A 24,216-nucleotide genomic window follows, 5' to 3' on the forward strand; every position below is an offset into this window, starting at 1 on the left:
GCAATTTAGCATGGCCAATCCACCTAACCCACACATCTTTGGACACTAAGGGGCAATTTAGCATGGCCAATCCACCTAACCTGCATATCTTTGGACAGTAAAGGGCAATTTAGCATGGCCAATCCACCTAACCCACACATCTTTGGACACTAAGGGGCAATTTAGCATGGCCAATCCACCTAACCTGCACATCTTTGGAGACTAAGAGACAATTTAGCATGGCCAATCCACCTAACCTGCACATCTTTGGAGACTAAGGGGCAATTTAGCACGGCCAATCCACCTAACCTGCACATCTTTGGAGACTAAGGGGCAATTTAGCATGGCCAATCCACCTAACCTACACATCTTTGGAGACTAAGGGGCAATTTAGCACTGCCAATCCACCTAACCTGCATATCTTTGGACAGTAAAGGGCAATTTATCATGGCCAATCCACCTAACCCACACATCTTTGGACACTAAGGGGCAATTTAGCATGGCCAATCCACCTAACCTGCACATCTTTGGACCGTAAGCAGCAATTTAGCATGGCCAATCCACCTAACCTGCACAACTTTGGAGTGTGGGAGGAAACTGGAGCACCTGGAGGAAACCCACGCAGACACAGGGAGAACGTGCAGACTCCATACATACAGTGACCCGAGGCTGGAACTGAACCTGGGTCCCTGGCGTTTGGAGGCAGCAGTGCTAACCACTGTGCCACCAGAGGGTTCGGCCTGTTTAATGTGTCGATTAAGGGATAGCCCGGAGTGAGTTTCAGGCTGGAATCCAATCAAAGAGTTTGTACAGTGGCTTAGTGATGGGATTGAACTATCCCGGATAGTAATTCCTGTATCACGGATCCAACACTGACCAAGCGATGCTTTACATCAGTGCCACCACCCATGGCAGATGCATGCTGGGATAGGGGTGGCGGGGGGGTGGGGCTTATATCTCCTTGCCTGGATCATCATTCTCCATCTAAAGTGATTGAGGTTACCGTGGGCGGCACAGCGGTTAATACTGCTGCCTCACAGCATCAGAGACCTGTGTTCGATTCCCGGCTTGGGCTACCGTCTGTGTGGAGTCTGCACGTTCTCCCCCCCCGGTGCCTGCGTGGGTTTCCTCCGGGTGCTCCGGTTTCCTCCCGCAGACGTACCGGTCAGGCGCATCGCCTGCGCTAAATTCTCTCTCTTCCCGTCTTGACGTTACCCGAACAGGTAGTGTGGCGACGAGAGGAATTTTCACAGTAACTTCATTGCGGTGTTAACGTAAGCCTACTAGTGACGCCGATAAACTTAATTCAACAAGAAGAAAAAGAATAATTTGGGTCGGGGGTCGGCAAAAACTGACCCAACCCAACACCCAAAACCCAGGTATCGAGTGATCAAGAATGGCCGATGACCCGTTCACTACACCCACAATGCAACAGCGATGGCCAACTCGATGGTTGGATCTAACAAATTCTTCCACATCGAATGCCTTCCGTACCAGGGAAAAGTCACATTCCAGTTCATTTTTTTTTTAGAAATGATTTTTAAATTATGTATTAAAATATATATATATGTACATATACAAAATAAAAATATTTGATAAAAATAATCTGATACAGTAATGCTTATTTTCTTTGCATTTCTAAATATTTCTTAGTGCTGGTTTCGGACTGGACCACGACGTACAGTCTCGCTCGAGAGAATGGCAACCATCTCTCGCCCCCCCCCCCCCCAGTCCTTCAGGAAACCCCCGACCATCAATGTTCCTGTGTCCCAGCCTCCTCTTGCTCGCCCAGTGAGAGGCCGGCATCCGCGAGCTGGCCGGATTTGTAGGCCCCTTCCTTGCCCGCTGCGACCAGGCCTCGCTGCCGGGGCTGAAGGAACAGGTGCCCCGAGTATCCTCGTATCCCCTCGCCAAGGTCGGGGGGGGCGGGGAGGAACGGTCAATCCCAGAAATGGAGAGGGGAGGGGGTGGGGGGATTGCTCTCCTCCCACTCTCGCCGCACAAAGAAAAAAGACTCAACGATCCCGGCACGCGGAAGTCATATCTTGAACGGAAATTTCTCCACGTACTGTTGGAGGCCGGATACCAAGGGAAGCTTGCGGATACGTTCCGCCCCGTAGTAGCGGATAATGTCCCGTCGGCAAAGCTGCTGCAGTTTGGGAATGGGGTGCCTCCGGAAGGGCTTGGAGAAGACCACCGATATGTCAGAGTCAAACACAAAGGGCTTTATCTGGGTGCTGTCCACACAGTATTCCAGCAGCTTCATTATACAGCCAAAGCGGGCGTTGTTGAACCAAAAGTGCTCCCTGTCGAACAGGATCCTCATACTGACCGGCCCCTTCTCCGCCCGGACGCTCAGGCTGAACAGGTGGTTGGCTTGAGTGCTGTCCCGGACCAGGAAGGTGCCCACGGGCTCCGATGCCAGCATGGCGTGAGCCTGGTCCACGGGCAGCGGCCCCCAGTAAAATCCACTCTCGTCCAGGAAGCGCAGAGTCCGGTCGACCACCTCCCGCTCGGTGTTGCGGAAGGTGCGGAAGTGGGTGGGCTGTTCGGGCTGGAGGAGAGGATGTCGAACACTGGCCGGTGTATCCAGCTGTGAACTCCCTCCAACCATCTCAGAGGGCCCGCCAACTCCAGGAGGACTCCATCTTTAACCTCCGCCTGGGTAAACGTCCTGCAGAGGCAAAAAAGAACAGCGGGACAACAGTCATTTCCAGTTAAATTTAAGAGGAAGAGTTGAGGACTCTGGGTCTGTGCTGGTTGGGAGTTTAGAAGGATTGGGGGGGGGATCTTATCGAAATTTACAGGGTAGAGCGGATGTGGACAGGAGAAACTAGAACCAGAGGGCACAACCTCAGGCTAAAGGGACAATCCTTTACAACAGAGATGAGGAGGAATTTCTTTGGCCAAAGAGTGGGGAACTCTTTGCCACAGAAGGCTGTGGAGGCCAGGTCATTGAGTATCTTTAAGACAGAGATAGATAGGTTCTTGATTAATAAGGGGATCAAGGTGTCCAGGCAGGAGAACGGGGATGAGAAAAATATCAGCCATGATTGAATGGTGGAACAGATTGGATGGGCTGAGTGGCCTAGTTCTGCTCCTATATATTATGGTCTCATTGCGCTCAGAATGTAACCCTCACTTAGGGTTGGTTGACAGTGAAACATTTCAATATCCTGGCTACAAGCACAGGTCATCAGCCAAGAATCCTTGAGTAACTCACCCCCTGACTCCCCAAAGCCAGTCCACCATCTACAAGACACAAGTTAGGAGTGTGCTGGGACACTCCCCACTTGCCTGGATGGGGGCAGCTCCAACAACACTCAAGAAGCTCCACACCATCCAGGACAAAGCAGCTCTGCTTGATCGGAACCCAATCCACAAACATCCACTCCCTCCACCAGCCGACTCACCACGGCAGCCGTGTGTACTATCTACAAGATGCACCGCAGAGACTCACTGCGGCTCCTTCCACAGCACCTTCTAAACCCACTGGGTCCGCCCCATAGAGGGACAAGGGCAGCAGAAACCTGGGAACAGCACCCCCTAAACGTTCCCCTCCAAATCACTCAACCATTCTGATTTGGAAACGTATTGACCGTTCCTTCACTGTCGCTGGGTCAAAATCCTGGAACTCCCTCCCTAACAGGGATTGCAGTGGTTTAAGAAAGTGGCTCGCCACCACCATCTCAAGGGGCAATTAATCAGGGTTAACGAATGCTGACCTAGTCAGGGTGATATCCCATGAAAGAATGAGGCAAAAAATCCCCAAAGTGCTGGCACTGAGGCAGAGCCAGGGAGTGCAGTCTTTTGATAAGATGTAAAACTGAGGCCTTACTCGCCCCCCTCAGTGGATGTGAAGAATATCCTGACACAGTCTACCTCAACAGACATCGAAAAATGGATTATCTGGTCATTATCCCAACTATTTGATTGTTTTGTGGGATCTTGCTGTGCGCACATTATCATAGACTCCCTACAGTGCCGAAGGAAACCATTCGGCCCATCGCGTCTGCACTGATCATAATCGCACCCAGGCCCTATCTCCATAACCCCACCCATCTACCCTTGCTCGTCTCCCTGTCACTAGGTGACAATTTAGCATGGCCAATCCACCTAACCCACACATCTTTGGACAGTAAGGGACAATTTAGCATGGCCAATCCACCTAACCTGCACATCTTTGGACAGTAAGGGACAATTTAGCACGGCCAATCCCTCTAACCTGCACATCTTTGGACAGTAATGGACAATTTAGCACGGCCAATCCCCCTAACCTGCACATCTTTGGACAGTAATGGACAATTTAGCATGGCCAATCCCCCTAACCTGCACATCTTTGGACAGTAAGGGACAATTTAGCACGGCCAATCCCTCTAACCTGCACATCTTTGGACAGTAAGGGACAATTTAGCATGGCCAATCCCTCTAACCTGCACATCTTTGGACAGTAAGGGACAATTTAGCATGGCCAATCCACCTAACCTGCACATCTTTGGATATTAAGGGGCAATTTAGCATGGCCAATCCACTTAATCTGCACATCTTTGGACTATGGGAGGAAACCGGAGCACCCAGAGGAAACCCACGCAGACACAAAGTGAATTGCAGAGTCCACACAGACAGTGACCCAAGCTGGGAACTGAACCCGGGGCCCCTGGCGCTGTGAGGCAGCCGTGCTAACCACTGCGCTGTCCACTGCATTTCCCGTATTATGAAGATGACGATGGTTTGAAAGCATTGAAGTGGCTACAAAGACGTTACATTTATAAATGTATACGGACGGCTTTTATATACAACCACTGTATAAAACTATATAAAATGTTGGTTAAACCACAGCTAGAGTACAGCGCGCAGTTCTGGAGTCCACATCATAGAAGACATGTGATAGCACTGGGAAGGGTGCAGAGGGGATTTGGCAGGATACTGCCTGGGCTGTACAGTGTTAGTTATGAAGAGAGATTGGATAGATTGGGGTATCCTTCCTTGGAGTAGAGGAGCGAGGGGAGGTCACGATTGTGATGTATAAAATTATGAGGGGCATGGATAGACAGGAAGGGGCTTTTCCCCTTGGTGGGGGGATCAATGGCCAGGGGACATAGATTTAAGATAAGGGGCAGGAGGGTTTAGCGGGGGTGTGAGGGATCACTCGGAGGGTGGTGGGAGTCCGGAACTCACTGCCTGAAAGGGTGGTGGAGGCAGAGACCCTCAGAGCATTCAGCTTAAAGTTTATTCATTAGTGTTCCAAGTAGGCTTACATTAACGCTGCAATGAAGTTACTGTGAAAATCCCCTTGTCGCCACACACCTGTTGGGGTACACTGAGGGAGAATTTAGCACGGCCAATGCACCCTAACCAGCACGCCTTTCAGACAGTGGGAGGAAACCGGAGCACCCGGAGGAAACCCACGCAGACATGGAGAGAATGTGCGAACTCCACACAGGCAGTGACCCGGGAATCGAAGCCGGGTTCCTGGCGCTGTGAGGCAGCAGCGCTAACCGCTGTGCCACTGTTTAGGAAGTATTTAGATGAGCAGTTACGATGCTAAGACATACAAGGCTGTGAGCCAAGTGCTGGATAATGGGATGACAAGAGTTTGGTGGTTATTTTGATTGGGGCAAACGTGATGGGCCGAAGGGCCTTTTCTGTGCTCCTGTATCGATTGCACATGGCGACATTCAGCCCTACTCCCTGCCTATTATTCCCAGGGGGTGTTCCCGCCATTCCCCGGGGGGTGTGTTCCCATCTCGCTCACGTTTGTTCTTGGAATGAGCTTCAACAATCTCGAAATCCCACTTCCTCCTGTTTCGAACTGTTCCCTCTCGGGTCACTTCCCACATCCTTTCCAAGAACTCTCTCAGGCTCCTGACTGCCTGTTACACAACCTGCCCAATGTCATACAAAGTCTGAGGTCACGTATCAACCGACTACCCTGCTGCTGTCAGACCTTTGAATGGACCTACATCGCACTAAATTGATCTCTACACCCAAGCTATGGCTGTAACGCTACACACTGCACTCTCTCCTTTCCTTCTCTATGAGCGGTATGCTTTGTACAGCGTGCACGAAACAATATTTTTCACTGTATACTAATACATGCGACAATAATAAATCAAATCAGAAATAGCTGCTAATCAATGCTCATCCCATTTTGTTTAAACCTTGTTTTGCAAACTCTTCACTGCAATAAAAGGCAGCCCAGGTTGCCTTTATTAATCCTTTTGCCACAACATTCCGCTTTTCCATTGGGAAACGGGTCCACCTCCCTCCATCACAACTAAAAATAAAATGTCCCTTACTGAAAATACCTGAGCTGAAAGGTTTTTCTTATGCCACTTCTCTCATTCGCGGGGCATCGGCGTCGCTGGCTGGGCCCAGCATTTATTGCCCATCCCTAGTTGCCCTTGAACTGAGACTCTCGCTTGGCCATTTCAGAGGGCAGTTGAGAGTCAGCCACATTGCCGGGGCTCTGGATCGATGGCCAATGCACCCTATTCAGCACGTCTTTCAGACAGTGGGAGCACCCGGAGGAAACCCATGCAGACACGGGGAGAATGTGCAAACTCCACACAGACAGTGACCCAAGCCAGGAATCGAACCGTGTAAGAAGTATTTCGATGAGCACTTGCAATGCCAAGGCATACAAGTAGGCCAGATCAGGTAAGGACAGCAGATTTCCTTCCCTAAAGGACATTAATGACCCAGATGGGTTTTTCCGACAATGGTTTCATGGTCATCAGTAGATTCTTAATTCCAGATTTTTTTTATTGAATTCAAGTTCCATCCTCTGCTGTGGCGGGATTCAAACCCGGGTCCCCAGAACATTAGCTGAGTTCCTGCATTGATAGTCTAGCAATAACACCACTAAGCCAATGCTCCCCTAACGACAAGCGCAGAGGTCGAAATATCTCCTCCGAGGCCGGTGTCCCTACACCAAATCTAGATTTATTGACAGGGGGCAGGATTTTACAGCCTCGCTCGTCCCAAAACTGTAAGATCCCGCCAGCGGTCAACGGACCGTTCCATGCTCTGTCCCTCACCCACTCCGATTCCCATGGCAGGCTGGAAGGAAAAGTTCCAGCCGTAGTCAGTAACGCTCAGATAGTTACTCCCTCATGCAGGGTGCCAATGGGTGGAACTGTGGTACAGCGGTTAGCACAGCTGCCTCTCAGCGCCAGGGACCTGGGATCGACTCCTGGATTGGGTCACTATCTGTGCGGAGTTTGCATGTTCTCCCCGTGTCTGCGTGGGTTTCCTCCGGGTGCTCCGGTTGTGCTGGTTAGGGTACATTGGTGCACCTTCATCAGGTGAGTGGGAGTTCTGTTCACAAATAGGACACATAAAGACACAAACTCAATTTACAAAGTAATGGTTGGGATGCGAGTCTCTATATAGTCTGTAAAGAATCACATTCCAATCATTATTTTGTAAATTGAGTTGTACAGAGTTTATAAAGATTGCATTACAACCATCATTTTATAAATTGAGTTTGTATCTTTATATAGAATCCTAGAACCCTACAGTGCAGAAAGAGGCCCTTCGGCCCATCAAGTGTGCCCTGAACACAATCCCACCCCAGCCCTACCCCCATATCCCTACATATTACACCCACTAATCCCTCTAACCTACACATCCCTGGACACTAAGGGGCAATTTCTTAGCACGGCCAATCCGCCTAACTCGCACATCTTTGGACTGTGGGAGGAAACCCAGAGGAAACCCACACAGACACGAGGAGAATGTGCAAACTCCACACAGACAGTGACCCGAGCTGGGAATCGAACCCAGGACCCTGGAGCTGTGAAACAGCAGTGTATGCCCTATTTGTGAGCAGAACTCCCACTCACCTGATGAAGGAGCAGCCAGCGCTCCGAAAGCTAGTGGCTTTTGCTACCAAATAAACCTGTTGAACTTTAACCTGGTGTTGTGAGACTTCTTACTGTGTTTACCCCAGTCCAACGCCGGCATCTCCACATCATAGGTGCATTGGCCAGGCTAAATTCTCCCTCAGTGTACCCAAAAGGAGCCGGAGTGTGGCGACTAGGGGAATTTCACAGTAACTTCATTGCAGTGTTAATGTAAGCCTACTCGTGACACCAATAAATAAGCTTTAAACTTTTAACACTTTCTGTTTTAAACCTGCCTCCTCTCACTGTTACAAACAGTAACCCTGACACTCCAAGTTGTATAGACAGGCAGGGTTTCCGGATTGGACATGCTACCACTGCCTTAATCAGGGAGCTCGTAGTCTAAGAGGTCCACATCGAGGGCCCTTGTTAAAGTCATTACAGATATGATCCCAGCACGGCACGGTAGCACAGTGGCTAGCACAGCTGCTTCACAGCTCCAGGGTCCTGGGTTCGATTCCCGACTCGGGGTCACTGTCTGCGTGGAGTTTGCACATTCTCCTCGTGTCTGCGTGGGTTTCCTCCGGGTGCTCCGGTTTCCTCCCACAGTTCAAAGATGTGCGGGTTAGGTTGATTGGCCGTGCTAAGAAATTGCCCCTTAGTGTCCAGGGATGTGTAGGTTAGAGGGATTAGTGGGTGTAATATGTAGGGATATGGGGGTAGGGACTGGGTGGGATTGTGTTGGGTGCAGACTCGATGGGCCGAAGGGCCTCTTTCTGCACTGTAGGGTTCTATGATTCTAACAATACAAAAGGCAAAGCAGGAGGTTACTGCAGGAGTGTAGGGTGAATTGGCAGCAGGAAAGTATGTTACAGAGTCTGCGAACTTAATGAGATAAAAACAAATGATGTCATGTAAAGGTCACCCTACGTCACCGAGATCCTAAATAATTGACCCGTTCAGTGAAATTTGTGGGTGTTTATGTTTTTTACATCTTTCCTGTGCGACTGTACGCTCCTACACTCTGCACTTCCTTTGAGACGTGGGTTAACATTTGAAAGCCGTACAGGGTGAAGAATCTGGGATTCGGACACATTGTGATGCACAACACTCCACATTCCTCCAGGGTTCAGCTCCGGGTTGCTGCGTTGTAACTTAATAACGGGCAGACGAAGATCACAAGGACCTGGGATGGCCAGACAGGGAGGGACAGACGCACGCAAGTGGGCTTACTCAAGGGCAGAGGTGGCACAGGGGCCAGGCCACCCTCCGAGACACAGGCAGGGCCCAGGCTACACTCCCATGTACACAGGTGTGTCCCGCTCCCCTCACTATATACACAGGCCAGACCCGCACCACCCCCCACAGACACAGGCAGGGTCCCCACCACCCCCACAGACACAGGCAGGGTCCCCACCACCCCCACACACACAGGCAGGGTCCCCACCACCCCCACACACACAGGCAGGGGCCCACACCAGCCCCCCCACACACACAGAGGCCGGATCCACACCCCCACCCCCCACCCCCACTGGCCGCTCCTCCCAAGACATAAGTGGGGCCCGCACCACCCCCCCCACCAAACACACACACACACACACACACACACACACACACAAACTGGGGGGGGGCCGCATTGCCCCCACACACACACAGGCCAGATCCATACCACCCCCCCCCCACACACACACACACAGGCGGGGGTCCCGCACCAACCCCACAGACTGGGAGGACAGGGCACGGTGTTGCTTAGACTCAACTGTGAACACCCCCTCCTCCTACCCCCACCCACAATCCCCCACCTTCTGTCATCCGAAGTCTGGGTCTGTACCAGGGGAACGGGACGTTATTCACAGAGGAGGCCCCCAGCTCGGGAAAAAGGCAGCAGCCAAAAAAAAAAGCCCCAACAGATACTCGGTACAGGAGAATTTCACAAGACTCACCAGCCCCGAACAGCCTGACCTGCCTCATTGTGGAGCACATATTGCCCAAGCTCCTGAAGTGTGCGCTGTGAGAGGGAGATATTGCCACGCTGGAGGGGATTAAAGCGCGTCTCTAATCTTATCTTAGTTTTGTTGCTGCTCTCCACACATCACCCTCTGGCCCCACCCTGCCAAGGGGGTGCTGCGAGATAGCAATGCAAATCCGGCCAGCACGCATTCCCCCAGGCCTCTATCCGGGAAAGGCCAAAGATTCCAAAACACAGCCCTCAAAATTGAGCTGGAGTCGACGGGTTACGTTACTCTTGCTTATCTCTTCCTTAGTCTGTAAGTGTCTGGGTGAGGCCCTCTCTGCAAAGTCTCCAGCAACCTCTCCAATGATGTTAAAATTTAAAGCATATTTATTAGTGTCACCAGTACTTACATTGACGCTGCAATGAAGTTACTGTGAAACTCCCCCAGTCGCCACACTCTGGCGCCTGTTCGGGTACACCAAGGGGGAATTTAGCACGGCCAATGCGCCCTAACCAGCATGCTTTTCGGACTGAGGGAGGAAACTGGAGCACCCGGAGGAAACCCAAGCAGAAAATGCGCAGACTCCGTCCAGAGAGTGACCCAAGCCAGGATTCGAACCCAGGTCCCTGCCGCTCTGAGGCTAACCATTATGCCACCCTGTAGTAAAGACAGCTGCAGAGTCCTCCCCAGTTCCCTCACCAATATTCATCCCTCAACCCCCACCGTGAAACAAAGGCCACAGTTGGATTTGATTTTGATTTGATTTATTATTGTCACATGTATTAACATACAGTGAAAAGTATTGTTTCTTACGCACTATACAAAGCATACCATTCATAGAGAAGGAAAGGAGAGGGTGCAGAATGTAGTGTTACAGTCATAGCTAGGGTGTAGAGAAAGATCAACCTAATGCAAGATTGGTCCATTCAAAAGTCTGATGGCAGCAGGGAAGAAGCTGTTCTTGAGTCGGTTGGTACGTGACCTCAGACTTTTCCTGAAGGAAGAAGGTGGGAGAGAGAATGTCCGGGGTGTGGGGGGGGGGTTCTTAATTATACTGGCTGCTTTGCCGAGGCAACAGGAAGTGTAGACAGAGTCAGTGGATGGGAGGCTGGTTTGTGTGATGGATTGGGCTACATTCATGACCTTTTGTAGTTCCTTGTGGTCTTGGGCAGAGCAGGAGCCCATACCAAACTGTGATACAACCAGGAAGAATGCTTCCTGTGGTGCATCTGTAAAAGTTGGTGAGAGTCGTAGCTGACACGCCAAATTTCCTTAGTCGCGTGAGAAAGTAAAGGCACTAGTGGGATTTCTGAACTATAGCATCAGCGTGGAGGGACAAGGACAGGTTATTGGTGATCAGGACACCTAAAAACCTGAAGCTGTGGACCATTTCTACTTTGTCCCCATTGATGTTGACAAGGGCATGTTCTCCTTTACGCTTCCTGATATCGAAGACTATCTCCTTCGTTTTGTTGGCATTGAGGGAGAGATTATCGTTGCCGCACCAGTTCACCAGATTCACTATCTCATTCCTGTACTCTGTCTCATCATTGTTTGAGATCCGACTCACTACTGTGGTGTCATCAGCAAACTAGTTTTGGTATCCTTATCTGAGGAAGGATATCCTTGTTATAGAGGGAGTGCAGCGAAGGTTTACCAGGCTGATTCCTGGGATGGCAGGTCTACGATATGGGGAGAGACTAAGATGGTTCAGATTGTATTCGCTGGAACTGAGAAGAGTGAGAGGGGATCTCATAGAAACTTGTTAGGCAGGGTACACTCAAAGAATATTTCTGATGGTGGTGGTGGGTGGGGGAGTCCAGAACTCATGGTCATCGTTTGAAGATAAGGGGTAAACCTTTCAGAACTGAGGTGAGGAGAAATTTCTTCACCCAGAGGTGAATGGTGGAGCAGGCTGGAAGGGCTGAATGGCCTTCTCCTGCTTCTAGTTTCTGTGTTTCAATGAAATGCAGCCGTTTTTGAGAGCTTGTTACGTGTACATTAACTTTTCCTACACAGTCCAGCAGTGACCCAACTAATTCCTCGCTGGTCATAAAACACTTCCTGATATCAGGAATGATCCTGAATTGAAAACAAGATTGTTACGCTCTTAACAAAAACAAATAATCAAAAATTAACAAATAAACCGGGGGGGGGTGGTGAGTGGGTAGGGATGGTGAAGGACTATAACTAAAAGCAGAACGTCAAAGGAAATCTAACTAATGAAAATAAATATAATTGGCAGGGATGAATATGTGACCTAGTCGCCGCGGTGCCCAGTAATCATGGAAGGAGGTTGTTCTTTATGTGAGCTGTAGAAAAATTAATTCAAAGCAAGACTGATTGGGTGTTTGTTGCCCTGCCAATGAGCGAAAAAGTAAATCTTAAAATCAACGATCTCATGTGGGTAGGGGACACAGATCTCTTCCACTATTCCAACTGAAGTGGGATTAGGAGCTACCCAGACCAGGGTGGGCAGACATGGATGACAACTCAAAGTCATGTGCCGGGATTCTCCAACCGATTGTTACACTCTTAACAAAAACAAATAATCAAAAATTAATAAATAAACAAGGGGGGGTGGGTAGGGGTGGTGAAGAACTATACTTAAAAGCAGAACGTCAAAGGAAATCTAACTGATGAAACAAAAATATAATTGGCAGGGATGAATATGTGACCTAGTCGCCACGGTGCCCACTCCCCTGCCAGCAGGAAAGGAGAATTTGGAGCTCAGCCAAAACTCCATTCACTGCTGCGGGGCTGGAGAATCTCAGCCGCGGGCGGGGTCAGAGAATTCCAGCCCTAAACTCTCCCTTTTATTTTTTTGATGCCTTGGGCCAGATTTCAGCAACTGGAACCAAAGCCTTGTGGACATTGGGCTGATTGGCTATTGGCAGTTACCACAACTGTCCGAAGTTCAAATCACACCGTTTTGGTTCAATTATTCGAAGAATTGCTTCTCCAGAGTAACGAGGTGAGGAACTGAGGGAACCAACATTGAGAGCTTTCACAATATGGAGCAGAGATTTTTCTTAGGATTCATTTACGGGATATTTTGTCCCTCCCTAATTGCCCCCAAGAAAGTGGTGGTCAGCTGCTTTCTTGAACTGCTGCAATCCCTGAGGTGCGGGTACATCCACAGTGCTGTTAGGGAAGGAATTCCAGGATTTTGACCCAGCGACAATGAAGGAACGGCCGATATATTTCCAAGTCAGGATGGTGAGTGGCTTTTGACTTGATTTGATTTATTATTGTCACATCTATTAACATACAGTGAAAAGAATTGTTTCTTGTATGCTATACAGACAAAACATACCATTCATAGAGAAGGAAACAAGAGACTGCAGAATGTGGTGTTACAGTCATAGCTAGGGTGTAGGGAAAGATCAACTTAGGGTGAGGTAGGTCCATTCAAAAGTCTGACAGCAGCAGGGAAGAAGCTGCTCTCGAGTCGGTTGGTGACCTCAGACTTTTCCTGAAGGAAGAAGATGGGAGAGAGAATGTCCAGGGTGTGCGGGGTCCTTAATTATACTGGCTGCTTTGCGGGAAGTGTAGACAGAGTCAATGGATGGGAGGTTGGTTTGCCTGATGGATTGGGCTACATTCATGACCTTTTGTAGTTTCTTGGGCAGAGCAGGAGCCCATACCAAGCTGTGGGAATTCTCCGGTGGTGGCGTTCCCACGTGTCTGATACCTTTGTCCTGTGGTCATGGGCTTGGAAGGTGCTGCCTAATGAACCTTGGTGAGTTCTTGCAGTTAGATGGTACCCACTGCTGCCACTGGGCATCGGTGGTGGAGGGAGTGAATGTTTGTGGATGTGGTGCCAATCGAGAGGGCTGCTTTCCCCTGGATGGTGACAAGTTTCTTGAGTGTTGTTGGAGCTGCACCCATCCAGGCAAGTGGAGAGATTATTCCATCGCACTCCTGACATGTGTCTTGTAGATGGGCGGCACGGTGGCACAGGGCTAGTACCGCTGCCTCACAGCACCAAGGGACCCAGGTTCAATTCCGACCTCGGGTCACTATCTGTGTGGAGTTTGCATGTTCACCTCGTGTCTGCATTGGGTTTCCTTCGGGTGCTCCAGTTTCCTCTCATAGTCCAAAGATGTGCAGGTTATTGGATTGGCCATACTAAATTGACCCTAGCATCAGGGGGATTAGCAGGGTAAATATGTGGGGTTATGGGGATAGGGTAGGATTTGTGGGCACTGCAGAGTCAATGGGCCGAATGGCCTCCTTCCACATTGTCGGAATTCTATAATCCTCTGAGGGTGGACAGGCTTTGGGGAGTTAGGAGTTGCAGTATTCCTAGTCTTTGGTGTCCTGTGGTAGCCACAGTACTTACACGGCTAGTCCAGTTCAGTTTCGGGTCAATGATAATACCCAGGATTTTGACACCCTCGTAATAGCACAATGCTTTGATCCAAGGGACCAACCTTGTGTACCTCTCCTGTCTTCAGTACAAGTAAATCCTTCCTTAAACACAGGGCACAAGACTGCACACAATATTCCAGGTGTGATCTCACCAAAACTGTGCACAACTGGAGTAAGATGTCTATACTCTCGTATTCCAACCCCCTTGTAATAAAGGGCAATGTTGTATTTGCCTTCCTGTATCTTCATACAAGTACACCCAAGTCTCTAAACAACAACATTTAAAGTTTCACACCTTTTAAAATATATTTAGCTTTTCTGTTCTTCAGACCAAGGCGAACAGCTTTACATTTCCCGATGTTATGGTCCATCTGCCTCTAGCGTCCCATTCATTTAGTCTGTCTCTTTGTAGTTTCTGTGTCCTCCCCACAGCTTACCTTCCCACCAAGCTTTTGTATCATCAGAAACTCTTCATCCAAGCCCTTAATATAGATTGCAAATAGTCAATGGTACAGATCCTTGTGTCACTCCACTATTCATTGCCTGGCAACTTGAAAACTTGTGGACCCCGTTTATGCCCACTCTGCCTCCTGACCACTAACCAATCCTCTATCCATGCTAATATATTACCCCCCCAACTCCATCCATCCATATCTTACCCATTAATCTATTGTGTGGCACTCCTATCGAATGCCGTTCGAAAACCCAGGTATACTACGTCAACTGGTTCCCCTTTGTCTACCCTCCTAGTCACAGCCTCAAGAATCCCTAATACATTTCTCAAACAGTATTTCTCCTGAGTAAAAATCATTGTTTCAATATCATATCTTTCAAAGAACATTGTTAAACCTTCCTCAATAATAAGATTGCGGTATTTTCTAAATGAGCGAGGTTGGGGTAACTGGCCTATAGCTTTTAGCTTTCCATATCCCTCTTCCCTTGAAAAGCAGTGTCAGATTTGCCAACTTCCAATCTGACGGGATCATGTATCCAAGGAACTTTTTGGAAAATTCACCAACTCTGCAATTACTTATTTTAGGCTATTAACCATGAGGTTCTAGGGATGCCAGATTTTAGTTTCCTCTGACAGGGCGGCACAGTGGTTGGCGTTGTTGCCTCTCAGCACCAGGGACCTGGGTTCCATTCCATTGGGTCACCATCGATATGGAGTCTGCACATTCTCCCTGTATCTGTGTGGGTTTCCTCCGGGCGCTCCAGTTTCCTCCCACAGTCCGAAAGATGTGCTGGTTAGGTGCATTGGCCATGCTAAATTCTCCCTCAGTGTACCTGAACAGGCGCCGGTGTGTGGCAACTAGGGGATTTTCACAGTAACTTCATTGCAGTGTGAATGTAAGCCTACTTGTGACACCGATAAATACACTTTTCTCTGCTGACATTAATTTTGTTAATGTCCTCACTTGTTTATGCCCCAATTCTATGAAAATAAACAAATTATTTATTCCAAGTCTCTGCCATTTCCACATTCCCCATATTAAATTCTCCTGCTTATAAGGAACCAATGTTTTACCTTCACCACTCTCTTCTTATAATACATTAAAAAACTTCTACAATCTGTTTTTAAATTCCTAACTAGGTTACTCTATTGTTTTTATTTGTTGATCAACATTTTGGTGGCCCTCTGCTGGTATCTAAAACACTTCCAACCCTCACCTTTATTCTTTGCAATACTATAAACCAAAATACTCTCGCTAATTGCCTTAGAAAGCCACAAATGTACTTTTCTGCTGATTGTTTTGTACTTTTCATTAAACGTTTCAATAGTTCGTTTCCCACCAAACCTTTTAGATATTTTTTTCCCCAAAATCGACTTGAGCCAGTCCCAACCTGTGTAACTTGGCTTTGCTGAAGTTGAAGATGTGTGTTTGTGATTGGAGTGTGCCACACTCGACATGGAATTCAATGGTATTATGATCACTCTTTCCCAGTGAACCTTTTATCGTTGCATTACTAATCAACTCCACATCATTACACCATACAGGATCTAAGATAGTTTTATTTCTGTCTGGTTTCACAACATATTGCTCCAAGAAAATGTCATAAGAACACTCTGCAAAGTCATCTGTTACACTGCTCTTGACTGTCCCAGTCTAAATGAAGATTAAAATCTTCCACTGTCTCTGTTCCAAGTTCCAATAATTTCATATTTAGCGCTCTATTAACAGTGTAATAGTACAGTGTAACAGAACACTGGGGCCAGTCAGCTATTCCCACCAGCATTTTCTACCCCCTGCCATTCCTAACGTCCACCCATATTAGTTCTACTTTTTAAAATTCATTTGTGGGACATGGGCATCGCTGCCTGGGTGCCATTTATTGCCCATCCCTAGTTGCCCTGGGAGGGCAGTTAAGAGTCAACCACATTACTATGGATCTGGAGTCACGTGTAGGCCAGACCGGGTAAGGACGGCAGATTTCCTTCCCTAAAGGACATTAGTGACCCAGATGGGTTTTTCCGACAACGGTTTCATGGTCATCAATAGACTTTTAATTCCGGATTTTTTTTTTCTTGAATTGAAATTCCATCCTCTGCTGTGGTGGGATTCGAACCTGGGCTCCCAGAGCATTACCCTGGGTCTCTGGCTTACTAGTCCAGTGACAACGAGGCAGCATAAACTAGTAATGAAGTTTAAAGTTTATTTATTCGTATCACGAGTAGGCTTACATTAACACTGCGATGAAGTTACTGTGACGATCCCCTTGTTGCCACATACTGGCACCTGTGTGGGTAACACTGAGGGAGAATTTAGCCGAGCCAATGCACCCCAACCAGCACGTCTTTCAGAGTGTGGGAGGAAACCGGAGCACCCGGTGGAAACCCACGCAGACATGGGGAGAATGTGCAGACTCTGCACAGACAGTGACCCAAGCCGGGAATTGAACCCGGGTCCCTCGTGCTGTGAGGCAGCAGTGCTAACCACTGTACCACCGCTCAATTAAGCAGGGCAAGGGTCAGTTACGGTTGAAGAGCTCCTGATCTCACCTTAGTGCAGAGGTTGGGGAAGGGGGCCAAAGACATTCCTCCCGGTCCTGACCTCTGCAAGGTAGTGAAAACTCTGTCTGTCTGTCGTGCCTCGAATGATCCCCTCCCTCCCTCGCTGAGATGGACCCTTACCCTTTCCCACTCTGCAGTCTAACCACGTGTCAAACTGCTGCCCCAAAGCTAGAGCCCTGGATAAACATCTGCAAAAGGGCAGGCGCTGTTTAAATTCACCTCACAGCTGGCACAGTGCCACAGCCCCTCCATCAGATCCATAACAACAGTTCAGAAATTAAACTCACCACCCGATTTTCTCTCGCGATTCATCGGAGCTCCATGAACAATCTTACTTAACACATTTTTTTTCTTTCAAAACGACCGATGTAATAAGTTTTTCTCTTTCCCCTTTGATAAGATCTTCCAGCCGCCAAACATCAAGCTGTTACCACATTCTGCAGACTGCAGGAAGCCAGTCTGTTTGATATCTTAAGGGACACAGCACTCTAGTACATCCCACTCACTGTGAGACCATATCTCACCCGTATATTCACGCGTGTGTGTGAGCAAGTGTCTGCGTGTACATCTGTGTGTGAGCAAGTGTCTGCGTGTGCATCTGTGTGTGAGCAAGTGTCTGCGTGTGCATCTGTGCGTGTGAGCAAGTGTCTGCGTGTGCATCTGTGCGTGTGAGCAAGTGTCTGCGTGTACATCTGTGCATGTGAGCAAGTGTCTGCGTGTGCATCTGTGCGTGTGAGCAAGTGTCTGCGTGTGCATCTGTGCGTGTGAGCAAGTGTCTGCGTGTGCATCTGTGCGTGTGAGCAAGTGTCTGCGTGTGCATCTGTGCGTGTGAGCAAGTGTCTGCGTGTGCATCTGTGCGTGTGAGCAAGTGTCTGCGTGTGCATCTGTGCGTGTGAGCAAGTGTCTGCGTGTACATCTGTGCGTGTGAGCAAGTGTCTGCGTGTGCATCTGTGCGTGTGAGCAAGTGTCTGCGTGTACATCTGTGCGTGTGAGCAAGTGTCTGCGTGTACATCTGTGCGTGTGAGCAAGTGTCTGCGTGTACATCTGTGCGTGTGAGCAAGTGTCTGCGTGTGCATCTGTGCGTGTGAGCAAGTGTCTGCGTGTGCATCTGTGCGTGTGAGCAAGTGTCTGCGTGTGCATCTGTGCGTGTGAGCAAGTGTCTGCGTGTACATCTGTGCGTGTGAGCAAGTGTCTGCGTGTACATCTGTGCGTGTGAGCAAGTGTCTGCGTGTACATCTGTGCGTGTGAGCAAGTGTCTGCGTGTACATCTGTGCGTGTGAGCAAGTGTCTGCGTGTGCATCTGTGCGTGTGAGCAAGTGTCTGCGTGTGCATCTGTGCGTGTGAGCAAGTGTCTGCGTGTGCATCTGTGCGTGTGAGCAAGTGTCTGCGTGTACATCTGTGCGTGTGAGCAAGTGTCTGCGTGTACATCTGTGCGTGTGAGCAAGTGTCTGCGTGTACATCTGTGCGTGTGAGCAAGTGTCTGCGTGTACATCTGTGCGTGTGAGCAAGTGTCTGCGTGTACATCTGTGTGTGTGAGCAAGTGTCTGCGTGTACATCTGTGAGTGTGAGCAAGTGTCTGCGTGTGCATCTGTGCGTGTGAGCAAGTGTCTGCGTGTACATCTGTGCGTGTGAGCAAGTGTCTGCGTGTACATCTGTGCGTGTGAGCAAGTGTCTGCGTGTGCATCTGTGCGTGTGAGCAAGTGTCTGCGTGTGCATCTGTGCGTGTGAGCAAGTGTCTGCGTGTGCATCTGTGAGTGTGAGCAAGTGTCTGCGTGTACATCTGTGCGTGTGAGCAAGTGTCTGCGTGTGCATCTGTGAGTGTGAGCAAGTGTCTGCGTGTGCATCTGTGAGTGTGAGCAAGTGTCTGCGTGTGCATCTGTGAGTGTGAGCAAGTGTCTGCGTGTGCATCTGTGCGTGTGAGCAAGTGTCTGCGTGTGCATCTGTGTGTGAGAGCAAGTGTCTGCGTGTGCATCTGTGAGTGTGAGCAAGTGTCTGCGTGTGCATCTGTGCGTGTGAGCAAGTGTCTGCGTGTGCATCTGTGCGTGTGAGCAAGTGTCTGCGTGTGCATCTGTGCGTGTGAGCAAGTGTCTGCGTGTGCATCTGTGCGTGAGCAAGTGTCTGCGTGTGCATCTGTGCGTGTGAGCAAGTGTCTGCGTGTGCATCTGTGTGTGTGTGAGCAAGTGTCTGCGTGTACATCTGTGCGTGTGAGCAAGTGTCTGCGTGTGCATCTGTGCGTGTGAGCAAGTGTCTGCGTGTGCATCTGTGCGTGTGAGCAAGTGTCTGCGTGTACATCTGTGTGTGTGTGAGCAAGTGTCTGCGTGTACATCTGTGCGTGTGAGCAAGTGTCTGCGTGTGCATCTGTGCGTGTGAGCAAGTGTCTGCGTGTGCATCTGTGCGTGTGAGCAAGTGTCTGCGTGTACATCTGTGCGTATGTGAGCAAGTGTATGTGCGAGTGCACATGTGTGTGCGGGCAAGTGTGCACGCGTGCATGCACCTGCGAGAGAGAGAGTGTGTGTGCGCGCGGGTGAGTGTGTTTGCCAGCGAGTCTGTGTGTACCTGTGTCTGCATGTGTGCCTGCAAGTGTGTGTGCCTGTGTGTGCCTGTGTGTGTCTGCGTGTGTGTGCCTGTATCTGCTTGTGTGTGCACGTGCCTGTGAGAGTATGTGTGTCTGTGTGTGTGTGTGTGTGTGTGTGTAAATGGTTCTTGTAAATATTAAGTCCACTCAAATAAACCAGTTTAAAAAGAGCAGCGTACTCAACCGAATCACTCAAAGCTCCGAGGGGAGGGATTCACTTCCCCAGAGCTGCTGGGGAAACGCAGACATTAGGGGAGCCCGCTATACGGGAATCAGAGCTGAAACCTCCTGGAAACGTACAGTCCTCCAGCTACAGAAAAGGAAAGGCCACAGCAGGTAATACTGCCCCAGACAAGACGTCAGCAACAGATGTGAATCCATTCACGATCCCCCCCCCCAAACCCCCCCACCCCCTCTGCACCCTCTCTCTCTCTCACCCATCAGAAATGGTCAGGTCAGATCCTGGGTGAGAGAATCAGCTGTAGAAGGGGTGAGGGTTTCACAGCTGCTTGCAAACTCCCTTTTCTGGTTCCGTCCACCCGTTGGCCCGGTGCCCCCGTCTGCCTCGTGCCCACTGCCAGCTCCTCATGCTGTCTGCAGCTCCCAGACTGTGCCCCACACCCCTCTCACACACGCAACACATGACCTTTCTCCCCACAGGCCTGAGGCAGACACACACACACACACACACACACACACACACACACACACACACACACACACACACACACACACACACACACTCTGCAGGGCCGGCTGTTTAAATTTAAACGCTTGTGGTGATGTTCAGTTTGCTGCTCTCGCAACAGCGCTACTTAAACATCGAGCATTACTCACAGTCTCATGGTGTAAGCGGGCCGCGAGTGTGAATGGCGAAGTGAGCTGTGCCCCAGCACTCTGCGAGTCAGAGTTAGCCTGAAGCGTGGGAACACCCGCTCCGCAGGGCCAGAGTCACACACAACAACACCCCCTGGCATCGTGCCAGCTGGCTCAGTAACCCGACTATAGGAAGTGTTTCACTAAATTGGCGTGAGTCACAGGCTCAGAGAATAGCACACAGATCACAGTACTGGTGAGAGAGGGGGTTTAGAGGCATAAGCCACGCGTTAATAAGTGGGCACCCCATTGCCCACCCCAGCAGTTAGCTTCTTGGGAGCAGTGGATCTTTCTGCAGGAACATGGAAGGACTGAACTCCAGGGTTTCAGAATGGAACACCATTCCGCTGTAGACATTACCAGCAACTGCGTCAGTTACAATCATAGAATAGAATCCCTAGTGTAGAGGTGGCATTTTGGCCCACCCAGACTGCACTAACTCTCTGACAGGGTATCTTATCTAGGCCCGCTTTCCCTGCTCTATCCCTATAAATCCACACATTTCCCATGGCTAATTCACCTAACCTGCACATCTTTAGACACTAAGAGACAATTTAGCATGGCCAATCCACCTAACCTGCACATCTTTGGACAGGAAGGGGCAATTTAACCCTCACATGTTTGGATTGTGGGTGGAAATTGGAGCACCCAGAGGAAACACATGTAGAAGGTGCAAACTCCACACAGACAGTCACCCAAGGCTGGAATTGAACCTGGGTCCCAGCGCTGTGAGGCAGCAGTGCTAACCACTGTGCCACCGTGATGACCTGATGGACTGACCATACTTGGGAGCACTATGCACAGGTCTGACCACCACATTTTCGCAAGGGAGAAATAGAGGCAGCAGAGAGGGAACAAAAAAATGACAAGAATGATATCTGAAACACAAAAGTCTAAGAGGAAAGGATTAAAGTCTTCTTTACCCCAGGAGTTAAAAAGCTGAGGGGTAATGAGAGGGGTCTTTAAACGGGGGAAAATTTAAATTGTTGATTTATTTAAAATTTTTTTATTAGTGTCACAAGCAAGTTTACATTAACGCGGCAATGAAGTTACTGTGAAAATCCCCTAGTTGCCACACTCCAGCGCCTGTTCAGGTACACTGAGGGAGAATTTAGCACAGCCAATGCACTCTAACCAGCCCGTCTATCGGACTGTGCGAGGAAGACACTGGGAGGACATAAAGACTCCGCACAGACAGTGACCCAAGCCAGGAATCGAACCCGAGTCCCTGGCACCGTGAGGCAGCAGTGCTAACCATTGTGGCACCATGCCACCTAGACACAGGACAAGAGCGGCAGACACATGGAAACGCCACCAGCTGGAAGCTCCTCTCCAGGCGATGGCCTACTGGTATTATCATTAGACGATTAATCCAGAAACTCAGCTAATGTTCTGGTGACCCGGGTTCGAATCCCACCATGGCAGATGATGGAATTTGAATATAATAAGAAAAATCTGGAATTAAGAATCTACTGATGGCCGTGAAACCATTGTCAGAAAAACCCATCTGGTTCACTCGTGCCCTTTAGGGAAGGAAATCTGCCATCCTTACCCAGTCTGGCCTACATGTGACTCCAGAGCCCTAGCAATGTGGTTAACTCTCAACTGCCCTCTGGAATGGCCTAGCAAGTCACTCACTTCAAGGGCAACTAGAGATGCGCAATAAATGCTGGCCATGTCCCACGCATGAATAAAAAAGTGTTTTATACAATTATATCTTTTCTTCTTATGTTCTATACCTCTACCAATTGTGATGTTGTGTATCATTGAGAAGTTTTTTTTAAATCATAATCTCTGCAGCTTTCACAGTCAGTGTGTCTCATGCTCACAACCCGAGGTGATGTCGTTGTTGGGAAGGGGGAATAAATGTGGACAGATCAGGTGTCACGAGTTAATTTTCAAATTCAATTTTAGAAGGGACAGCAAGCTAAAAAGAAGAGTTTTCCCTCTCTCTCTGTTGTTTCTCTTGGTTAGCTGAAAACGAGATCTTGTTTTCATGAAGGGTGAAAATCTACTGTTGTTGGGGGATGGACCAGAGTCCCTCTGGTGTCTTGTCTTCAAACTGTTTGGAGTGAATCCAACAAACTGCAGACTTCAACCAAAGGACTCAATTTCCAGTATCGCGTGAGCATTAGTCTATGCTGTATTAAACCTGTTTTAAGGGATTTTTCTGGGCAAGGGTTTGATTGGAACATATTAGATATCTTTGTTAAGGGTTATATATTATCATGATTGTTTGTGGTTTGTAATTGATAAAATTTCTTGCTAATTTTCTTACTATACACGTTAACTATTTTCTTATATAAACTTTGTTTGAGCAAAGCTCCCTAGTGGGTCATTTGAATCATATTTGAAGTGAAACATATCATGCTTATCCCAGACAAATTCAAGATGCAAAACATTATGATCCTGGTGGACTCGTAAAATACTTTGGAATTTCTGACGTGAACCATAAAGGGGAACAAATGAATAAGCTCGAGACGATTTGGAAATTAGGCAAATGAGAATATTAGCATGCTGAACATTCTCAACAATGTGGGGAAGCAACCAAAAGAAGTTCAATGTCAAGATACACACAGCCCAGAATAGTGGAATGTAAATCTGTGGTGGTAAGGCTAAATGTCCGGGATGCAGCAGGGAGGCCAATACTACAGTAGCACCACTGACCAAAAAGAGATGCACTGGTATGGAGACACACAGTGACCATGCAACCGAAAGTGGGAAAGTGTGAGGTTCTGCACTCCGATGGGGAGGTCAGAGGCGTAGATTATTTCCTAAATGGGGAGAGAATTCAGAAATCAGAAGCGCTAAGGGACTCGTGAGCCCTGGTTCACGATTGAGTTAGTAGCGCCGGTCTCATTTCTACAGGCTGATTCCTCTGGGAAAATGTACTAGAGGAGCGGGATTTCTACCGATTATGAATGAAGAACGTCACCTCAGTTCTGAGCAGCGCTGGGTCAGGCACTGGGTAAAGATCCAGCGAACACAGGCCCTTCGGCCCGTCAAGCCTACGCCAACACATGACGCCTTTCTGAACTAAAGACCTTTTGCCTCTATGCGTTCCGTATCCCTCTGTCCCCTGCCTATTCATGTATCTGTTTAGATGCCTCTTAAACATTGCTGTTGTATCTGCTTCCACCTCCCCCTCCGGCAGTGCATTCCAGGCATTTACCACCCACTCTGTGTAAAAGGACATGCCCCTCACATCTCCTTTCAACTTTCCTCCTCAAACCCACACCCCTGAGAAACTTACCTGGGAAAAAGACTCCAACTGCCCACATCTCTCAACTTTATAAACTTCTAATAGGTCGCCCCCACAACCTCTGATGTTCCAGTGAAAGCAAACCAAGTTTGTCCAACCCCTCCTCGTAGCTAACAGCCCCCAAACCAGCTAACATTCTGGGTGGCACGATAGCACAGTGGGTTAGCGCTGCTGCCTCACAGTGCCAGGGAACCGGGTTCAATTCCGACCTCAGGTCACAGTCTGTGTGGAGTTTGCACATTCTCCCCGTGTCTGCGTGGGTTTCCTCTGAGCGCTTCAGTTTCCTCCCACAGTCCGAAGATGGAGGTTGATTGGCCGTGCTAAATTATCCCTTC

General features: G+C 49.0%; 1 protein-coding gene across 2 annotated transcripts in view; it reads right to left on the minus strand.

Moving 5' to 3' along the window:
* Positions 1-1,917: 1,917 nt before the first annotated feature.
* Positions 1,918-24,216, minus strand: part of LOC145361660 (suppressor of cytokine signaling 1-like) — a 46,721-nt gene continuing 24,422 nt past the window's right edge. Inside the window, exons 1-2 of one of the 2 annotated variants that reach the window (XM_080217547.1) lie at positions 9,770-9,824; positions 1,918-2,653 (exon numbers count right to left, since the gene is read on the minus strand). In XM_080217547.1, coding sequence (XP_080073673.1) covers positions 2,018-2,593 — 576 coding nt within the window. In that variant the 5' untranslated portion in view covers positions 2,594-2,653; positions 9,770-9,824 and the 3' untranslated portion in view covers positions 1,918-2,017. Of the gene's footprint in view, positions 2,654-9,769; positions 9,825-24,216 lie in introns of those variants that run through there. The other variant, XM_080217546.1, reaches the window with a different exon arrangement.

This window comes from Carcharhinus amblyrhynchos, chromosome 35 (assembly GCF_965287045.1).
Source record: "Carcharhinus amblyrhynchos chromosome 35, sCarAmb.v2.hapA, whole genome shotgun sequence".
Lineage (NCBI taxonomy): Eukaryota > Metazoa > Chordata > Chondrichthyes > Carcharhiniformes > Carcharhinidae > Carcharhinus > Carcharhinus amblyrhynchos.